Source organism: Myodes glareolus, chromosome 11 (assembly GCF_982192425.1).
Source record: "Myodes glareolus chromosome 11, mMyoGla1.1, whole genome shotgun sequence".
NCBI classification, from domain to species: domain Eukaryota; kingdom Metazoa; phylum Chordata; class Mammalia; order Rodentia; family Cricetidae; genus Myodes; species Myodes glareolus.
The window spans coordinates 42,123,447-42,133,050 of NC_142036.1; the positions used below are offsets into that span (position 1 = coordinate 42,123,447).

The following is a 9,604-nucleotide window of genomic DNA, read 5'->3' on the forward strand; positions in this document are numbered from 1 at the left end:
TTTCTTTTTTCCTTCCTCCCTTCTTTCCTTCCTTCCTTCTTTTCTTTCTTTCTCTTTTCTTGTTTAGGGGGTGGGGGGCTCAAGACAGGGTTTCTCTGTGTAACAGCCCTAGCTGTTTTAGAACTAGGAACTCTTGTAGACCAGGTTGGCTTCAAACTCACAGAGCTCCACCTGCCTTTGCCTCCTGATGGCTGGGATTAAAGGCATGTGCCAACACCGCCCAGTCTAGTTTCTAACTCATGATTGGTGTATCACCAATCTAAAAAAGAAACTGAAATGTAATATGATGTTTTTGATGTCATTTCTGTCTACTATATGAATGAACTCAAAAACTACAGTGGCTCAAGGACCTCATATAAAATCGTGTGGTATTTGTACATAACATATGATATATTCTTCTGTGTTATCATGAGTATCAGATAAGTATCTCCAGTTCTTCTGCTGATGCAATAAGTCACATCAAACCAAATTAATAAATCCAGGTTTAATAAACAGAGCAAGTAACTCCTGGGCGACTCTCAGAAAGTCGGGAGAGAAAATCACCTGGCAGGTCTGGCAGCCAGGTCTTAACTGCCCTGTAGGCATGGCCTTGGGCAGATCTGGGGGAGGAGCTGACCCTTGCTGGGGTTTTCTGAGGTGCAGGGTCTGGAATGGGAGGAGTGAGACTGGAGTGGAGACTCCCAACAATATATAAATATATTATTTCATACTTTAGAATTGCATTCAGGTGCTAGAAGAGTTGGCTAAGCAGTTAAGAGTACTAGCTATTCTCACAGAGAACCCAGGTTTGGTTCCCAGCAGCGCCTCAGTGAATCAAAACTGTCTGTAACTCCAGTCCCAGGGAATCTGATGTTGTCTTCTGGCCTCTGTGGGCAACATGCACAAATCTGGTGCACAAACATGTACTCATACACAGAAAAAAAAATCACATCCAGAGTGCTATGATCCTAAGGATAACAAAAAACTGAAATAGTTCTAAACTACGGCATAAGGTTTTAGGAATGATGACCCAAAAAGCCCCGGTATGATCAGTGGAGATAGTGTTGTTATAGTTCAATCCACAGTTGTTAGACTCTGAAACATAGAACCCACAGACTTGAAGGGCCAATGCATATGGTGTCCTGCAAGGTAGGTAAAGTTTTCTTCCTCCCTGCCTCCCTCCCTCCCTCCCTCTCTCTCTTTCTGTAGTTTTTTGAGACAGGGTTTCTCTGTGTGGCTCTGGCTGTCATGGGACTTGCTTTGTAGACCAGGCTGACCTCGAACTTAGAGATCCATCTGTCTCTGTCTCCTAAGTGCTGGGATTAAAAGCGTGTGCCAGCATGTCCAGCAAGACTTATTTCTTAGCAGTCATTTAGCAAATAGTTATTGAACTGTTCTGTGCAGCAGGTACTGCCAGTCCATGTTACTCACTTTTTCCTTCAGAACTGAAGTGTTGTAAGTGGAATGCTGTGCCAGGTAGGAGATACACCACTTCTTTTGGAATATAATCTAAGAATGGAGCCATGTGAGGGGAATTCTGGGGGCTTGTGATAAAACTTCACAAAAAACCCCAAGACTCGTGTGATCTCAGTTTCCTCAAAAACACCGACTTGTTCTTGAAATGTGCTTTTGTGCCCCTCCCAGGTAAAACAGATAGGAGTGAGTTGGCTTCAGACTCCTCAATACAAGCAGCTATTGCCATTTGTGTATATGCCTCTTCGGAAACACATCTCTTTGCCACTGTGGCCTGCCCCTGTCACACTTTACTCGCAAGACTCCTCTTAACCCCAGAGTATAAACTGTCCGATGCTCTGAATAAGGTTGGTCATTGCATGAGACTTTAGCCTGTCCCATTTTGAGGCTCCATTCTAGTGGTAAAAACACTCTTCATCCTCTTAAGTTTCTTAAAAAATGTTGCCCTCCCTGAGAGAAGACCTAATACTATTGCTCTGCTAAAGGAAAATAGCAATCAAAGGTTCCCAAGGCCATACAGCAGCAGGGCCTCTCTTGGCCTTCATTAGTAGATGGGAATTAACACAAGACCACAGAAAGGAACAATGTGCAGAGTGAGAGACTTTGGAGCACTCAGCCTTAAAAGGGACGACTCCACGAAAACCCTCCTCTCCTGGCTCAGGGTCTTTGCAGAAGAGGAGGCAGAAAGATTGCAAGAGACAGTCAGGCGGTGGTGGTGCACACCTTTAATCCCAGCACTCAGAGGCAGCTGAATCTCTGTGAGTCTCAGGCTAGCCGGGTCTACACGGAGAAACCCTGTATCAAAAACAGTTTTAAAGAAAAACATTGTGAATGTCAGATGTGTTAGATGACTCCAAGGAAACAGGGTTCTCCAGATACGGCAGGACTGCTACATGTTATGCCCCCATCAGGAGCCCCCGAAAGACAACCAGGAGTCCGAGTTCGTATGCAAAAGCAATGAGCCTTTATTGCAAGCTCCAGCTGGGCTCTCTCTCCATCCATTCCAACACAGAGGTTGGATCAGGGAGGGCATTGAGCTCAGCTATGGCCAGGTTTTTAAGGAGTAAAGGATTGGGGGTGGGTAGAGGAATCCTCAATTCAAATGGGGATTGAATTCCTGATCGGGTAGGAGTGAGGCAGCAGAAGTCTTTTCAATCAGGGATTGGTACCGCCTTTGGTGTAAGGAAATTGGCAACCTACATACAAGTTAGGTAAGCTCTTCTTAATGTTCTGGTATTTGTTTGTCTCAATTCTGACTGGTCCCCCATGGTACAGTCCTGTGGTCTTTCCTGGTCATTGTAAGGATGAGGTTTAGTTTCAGCATTGTTATTCCGCAGCCTGTCCTGGCTGCACTGATGTTAAGTTAGGCCTCCTCGCTACATATATCATATGTTCACACACATCTAGTATGTGTATGAACTCACAGAGACTGTGGCAGCATAAAGAAGTCCTGCACAGGTTCAAGCCAGACGGGACGGTGGCCATGAGAGGAGAAAGCAGACATGGAGTCCACTCCTAACCAAGAAGCTATTTAGAACTGACAAGCACTGAGAAGCAGAAATCAGTTTTCTCGAATGGAGTGTCATTGTGTGTCAGCTACACTCCAGGGCAGCTCCCAGGCATAGTTGGCTGACACAAATGAACTCCATGTTTGTTGTTTGTTTGGTGTGTGTGTGTGTGTGTGTGTGTATTTTTTGTTTAGTTTTGACATGTTTTGTCTTACTTCTCATTTGCATGTTTGTTTTGATTTTTAGTTTTTACATTTTTTTGTTGAGAAAGAGAGAGAGAGAGAGAGAGAGAGAGAGAGAGAGAGAGAGAGAGAGAACAGAGTTGGGTAGAGAGATACTGGGAGGAGTTGCAGGAGGAGAAAACATGATCAATATATTATATATAAAAATTACAAGTAAATGAATTGCTACTCTCTAAGATAGAGTGGGATACCTCAGTGGCTAGCCTACCATGTGTAAGCCCTGGGCTCAATCTTCATTGCCATAAGAAGGTAAGAACCACTGTGACCTCAAACCAATGAGGACTCAGTCCATAAAACTTTTGGAGGTGGGGAAACTCAAGACTTTATTAAAAGGAGACAAAAATACATGCACATTCTAACAGTGGCAGCCATTCTCAGGAGGGATCAACATCAGAAGTGTCACTACTCACAGAAAATCACAGTTTTGCTGGGATCGTCCTCACTTCAGCACCCAGGTGTTTGTGGAAGAAAGTCTGGAGTTGCTGCCACGCATCCACCTGGGCCATGGCATGAGCCCTGGGATCCCCCCCAAAAACGACTATCATGTTAAAAGTGGTATGGAAGGAAGCCTTGAACCAAGGGAAGTAAGGAGGCTCAATATGGTGCCCCGCCTCTGGGTAGAGGATGATCTGGGGCTTCTCCTTCCCATGGGCCTGTAAGCGCTTGGAGATCTCATTGGCAAAGAACTCGCTCTTCAAATTGCGGTCATCCTGACCCACAAGGAACAGGAAGGTGGTGTCAGACCTTTCCACAGGGATGATGCTCTTCTGGTCAGGGCCTTCTAAAGGGCAATTCAGGGCTTCCAAAATATCGTTAAGGCCATCTTCGGCCTCCCTGATCCGATTAAAATTCATGCTCAAAGCGGGCAGGGTCTCGTCCTTGTAGTGCAGTGTTCCAACAGCATTGGCCATAGAGCCATTGATTATGACAGCGGCTGTGATGCCTTTCAGGAAAGAGGCCATGGAGAGGCAGAGGTCAGCCCCTTTGGAAATCCCCAGAAGGCCAATTCCTGGTCCCTTGACCTAAGAAAGAGACAGAGAAAAGAAAGGGAATGAGTGCATCTAGAGGGTAGGACAGTTAGTGGTGCCAGCCTATGGATGGAAGCTGGCCCTGAGCCTGACTCTCACTCTGCACCATCTGGGTTTTGAAAGGTGGTTGATTAGGTCTCTTCAAATCCTTAGTGGTAAATGAGGCTCAGTGCTGAGTCCCACAGTGTAACTAGTCTTTCTCTGTCCCACCTGCCAGCTCCCAAATAACCACACAGAGATTTCTCATTCATTATAAATACTGAGCCTTAGCTTAGACTTGTTCCTTCCTAACTAGATCTTATAACTTACATGAAGCCATATCTTTTAATCTACATTGTTTTACATGGCTTGGTTACCTGTCTTCTGTGCTGCCCATCTCTTCCTCTGTGTCTGACTGGCAGCTCTGCCTTTCCTCTTCCCCCTGACTTCTGTCCCAGAAGTCCCGCCTACCCTCTTCCTGTCTAGTTATTGGCCATTCCACTTTTTATTAAACCAGTCACATTAACACATCTTCACAGTGTAAAGGAGTATTTCTCAACACCATGGTCTACATGAAGCTTGAAATGAAAAATAACAGGTACATTCCTAAGCATGAATTTGTCAAAGGAAGCATGTGGACATGTAAGGAAAACCTTTTTCTTTTCATCTGTGATGTATTTACAGTGGTAGGCACTACATTCACATGGGTTTATGATCATCCAGCAAGCATCACAGTAAACGGAGTTAAGATTCTGGTTATGAGTAAGAGTTCAAGATGCATGTATAGGTACTGGGGAAGGGAAGACGCTTTAAACAAAAAAAATTTCTTATTCAAATTAAGAATTGTTTTTTTTTTAAGAGTGTGTTTAGTGGAATAAAAAAGTTTATTCAAAACCACTGACAGACTTTGGAGAGTGGGGACAGGATTACTGAAGTTACATAATTTCATGATTGTAGGGCCAGTCAATGGGTCTATGTGGGACCAGTGAGGAGGATTTCATTGTAATGTTTACAATACCACAAACTCCCAGACAGCAGTTCTACTGCCTCTAACAGGTAAGCAAGCTTTCTCCCTGTGCACAGTGAGGCTCCTCCCGCCAACTCTCGCTTCTGCTGTTCTTCAGGAGTGGCCTCTTATATCCTTGTTCACACTGATTTTCTTTCTTCCACAGCCATCCCTACTTTGCCCCTTTTCTTCCTTCCTTGTAGCCCCAATTAACTATTCTATTGTTTCCCAAGTGAATGACATTTGTCAGTTAATGGTGCGTCCTGTTACAGAGACTTATGAGTCATTTAGCGCTCAGAACAAAACCAAGGGGTGGAGACAAACTCATGCAAAACAATAATGCCACTAAGAGACCCAGCTCTTCTATGGTATGCCTGAGTCAAGCCAGATTTGTTTTAAATTGTGGTGTGTGTGTGTGTGTGTGTGTGTTTGTTTTTCCCTGCCTATGTCTGCGTGTGCACAGCTACACTCAGAAGCCAGAAGATTGATTCCTACTTCCTGGAGCTGAGTTACAGGCAAATATGAGCCACTTGACCTGGGTGCTGGAAACCATACTTTGGTCCTCTGGAAGATCAGAAAGTGATCTTATTGGCTGAGTCACCCGTTCAACCTGGTATCTTCCACTATATGCTGAATGTGCCCGTGTCCCAGGAGGCTCCCTTTCTAGCACACGACAACACCTCACTTCTATCTGAGGTATTTCGTCATCAAACTGCCTGACAGATCAATGCCCTGAACTATCACCCAGTTCAGAAACTTGCTTTGATTTCTACTTTGAAAATGAAGATTTGATTGTCTCACAACGCCTCAGGAACTGAGTTGAAAATCTTATCTTGATGGGTGGATATTTTAGGAACACAGTTTCTAAACCAAAAGACAAAAATAACAACCAACCTGAGGGTGACTAAGCAGGTAGTTCACAGCTTCCTCAAAGTACTCCAAGTGGATAGTGTGCATGCCCTTGGGGAGGTCATCGTAGTTATAATAAGCCAGAGCCAGGACAGCAAAGCCCTTCCCAGCCAGCAGACTTGCTCGATACTCCCGAAGGCCTCCTCCAACTCCGAAAAGGTCTATGATCCCAGGAAAGGGTCCATTTCCTTAGGAAAAGCAAAAACAGAGCCAATAGTCCTCAAAGGAATTTAAGGTTTGTTTTCTAATGTAAATGGGAGCAAGGGAGGGAAGTTATAGAAATCTAAACCTCTTCTCCTACTCTGAAAGAAGACCTCATTGGATATTACAACAGTGGGGCCCATAGCTTTTGAGTGACAGGAGAGGGAGAGAGAGTTTACTATTTTTCAATACCCTTATCAATTGCTTTCTCACATCTATGACCTTCAAATATGTTCTCTTACTTAAATCAACGAAATCTCTTTTTGATGCCTGTAATAAAAATATGATCATTTAATCTTTCAGTTATTATAAAATGAAAGTCCACCATTGCTATACCTGTAAAAAAAATCTTTAAAAGAATTCTATATCTTATGTAATGTCTGTAGATTCTTTCCCAAGGCTTATAATTTTTTTAAAAAAATATTTTAAAGATTTCTTATTTTATGTGAAATAATGTTTTGTTTGCATTCTTATATATAGTACTTGAGTGCCTGGTACCCAAGGATGCCAGAAGAGAAAGTCAGATACCTATAACTGGAGTTACAGATAGTTGTGAGCTACCACGAGGGTGCTGGGAATTGAACCCATACTTCCTACAAGAGCAACCCATGCTTTTAACCACTGAGCCATCCCTCTAGTTCAAAGCTTGTAATTTTCAGGTATCTGTCTTTGTTACAGTTTCTCCTGCTACACTGTGGCCATGGCAATTCTTAAAAAGAAAACATTTAATTGGTGGCTTGTTTACAGTTTCAGATGCTCAATCCATTATCATTATGATGAGGAGCATGGTGGCATGCAGGCAGCAAGTTGAGCTGAGCTGTGCTACTACATTTATCCCCTCCCCTGAAACAGGATTTCTCTGTGTATCTTTGTCTGTCCTCGAACTAACTCTGTAGACCAAGCTGGCCTCTAATTTATAGAGATCTGCCTGCCCCTGCCTCTCGAGTGCGGGGATTAAGCGCATGTGCCACCACACCCAACTGAGATGTGCTACCATATCTTGCAGGCAACAGGAAGTGGACTAAGTTACTAGGCAGTATCCTGAGCACTGGAAACTTCAAAGCCCACCCTCACTTTCTCCAACAAGTCCCGACCCACTCCAAGAAAGTCACACCTCCTAATAGTGCCACTCCCTCTGAGATTATGGGGACCAATTACATTCAAACTACCACACCAGGTTATTAGAATTGGAAGGAAACACAGATGCCCATGAGGAAGTCAAGGAAAGTCATCTTGCTAATCTCCTATCAAAGACCATTTAGTGCTAATGGATTTATCCGTGTTACTGCCTAACTATGTAGCTATTCTGTTTTAAGGCTGTTTGCCAGAGCTGTTTACATTCCTTCCATCTTCTGCAGCAATATTGGGGCCATCAAAACGTGCCGCACTAGGAATTGTTGTGGAATATTATTTTAAGATGTGTTATATTTGTATGTTGTGAACGTTTGTTTCAATGATGCAAAGATATGTTGTATTCTTTTATGTTATATTTATTTAACCCTGTGAACACCTGATGCTCTAAAAAAGAGCTGAAAGGTCTATAGTGAGGCAGGAGAAAGGCTAGGCAGAGTTCGCAGGCAGAGAGAGTAAATAGGAGAACAAATCTGGGAAGAGGATCAAGGAACAAGACCTAGGAGAAGAGGACTTTGAAGGACAGTCACATGGCCACCCACAGAGTAAAAGTAAGATATACAGAAGTAAGAAAATGAGAAAGTCCAGAGACAAATGGTAGACAGGGAAGAAAGGGCAAGACCCTGCACCTGGCTCCTGGAGGGAGGGCTGCTCACCTGGAGGCAGGAAGAGCGTGGCGCGCACACGACCCTCGCGCACGGGCACGCGCCGCACCCCGGGAGCCATGAAGTGACGCTCGTGCACAGCCCGCGCCAGCAGCCGCCCGCAGTCGGGCTCGTGGCCGTCCAGCACCTCCAGCTCCACCACGAAGGGCGTCTGCACGTCGCGCTTGATCAGGCGCCAGAGCGGCCGATCGGGCTCCATGGCCCAGAGCAGCCCCATGGGCTCGAGCCCCGCGAAGCTGCCGCCCAGCGCGGGCGCGCGCGCCAGGTCCAGCTCGCCTTTGGGTTCGGCGCGGTAGCGCGCGTGGGCACGGAAGAGCGCGCCTTTCTCGTCGCGCAGGGCGGTGCGCAGCGTGACTGGCTGCTCGGGGGCCAGGCCGCGCACGGCGATGCTCAGCGGCTCGTCCCAGCAGCTGCGGCCAGCGGGCTCCAAGCTCAGCGTCGCGTTTGTCCGCTCAGGGGCCCAGATGCTCCAGCCACCGGGACCAAAGGGCAGGGGTCCTAACAGCTGCGCCCTGCTCTTACAGCCCCATTGACACAACCTGCTTGTTCGCCGGACAGTGCGAAGCCAAGTCACCATTTTGCTTCTTCACTTCAGCCCTGAGTCTCTAGCGGCCGGATGGGCTGAGCTGTGGGGCTTGGGGTGTTGGAGAGCGCAGAGCCAGCAAACAACAAGATAGAGACAGACTTTGACTAAGGCATCTGTGCTTAAGACTTCGTTATATCCGGAACCCCCTCCCTACTACTGTTTTTCAGGTGCTCTTTGCCCCATGAAGAGTTGGCAGGACTGAGGCTTGCTCTTCAAAGTCCTCTCACCCAATGACACCTCCAGTCGCCAAATTCCTAAGGTTCAGACTCCAGAGTGTAAGACTGCAATTGAGTTTCATCAGGTTGTGGAGTAATGGACACTTGCTACTAATCTTAGGACTGTTCTTTCAAAAATGTACACTATGGTGTTTTGTTTTGTGCTGTCTGCACGTGCTTAGCCTATATGTAAGTCCTATGTCCAACGGACTTCATGCCTCATGACCCTTTACCTGGATTCCATACATGTGTAAAAGATGTCATGGTTAGTCCTCTCTACACTGTGCTCATGTTGGCCCTCGAGACAAACATTGCCTACTCATCTGGACTTTACACGTTCCCCAACGTGGACCTTTTTTCTGTCAAGGTCTTAAACCTTAATAACAAGGATAATTGCCCATCTTTGTTATTACAGAAACCTGAAACTGTCTAAGACGTCCTTGTCCCTGCTCCCAAGAAGACAGCTGTGTATGTTTTTGTCCACTTGACCAAGCTAGGAACACCTTGGAGCAGAGAGGGTTGCTCAATCGGGCCACAACAGCACATGCTTAACTATGTTCATAGGAGCTTTGTTTTTCATAGCCAGAACCTGGAAACAACTAAATGCCCCTCGAGCGAAGAATGGATATGGAAAATATGGTGCATTTACACAATGGAGTACTAAACAGCAGAAAAAATAACG

General features: G+C 45.6%; 1 protein-coding gene across 1 annotated transcript; it reads right to left on the reverse strand.

Moving 5' to 3' along the window:
- Nucleotides 1-3,234: 3,234 nt before the first annotated feature.
- On the reverse strand, nt 3,235-8,905 carry LOC148120490 (acyl-coenzyme A thioesterase 5-like). The gene is made up of 3 exons (XM_087911662.1): nt 8,113-8,905; nt 6,110-6,312; nt 3,235-4,224 (listed from the first exon to the last, which is right to left on the reverse strand). The coding sequence occupies exons 1-3, from the start codon at nt 8,696-8,698 to the stop codon at nt 3,619-3,621; spliced, it is 1,395 nt and encodes a 464-aa protein (XP_087767788.1). The 5' UTR covers nt 8,699-8,905; the 3' UTR covers nt 3,235-3,618.
- Nucleotides 8,906-9,604: the final 699 nt, after the last annotated feature.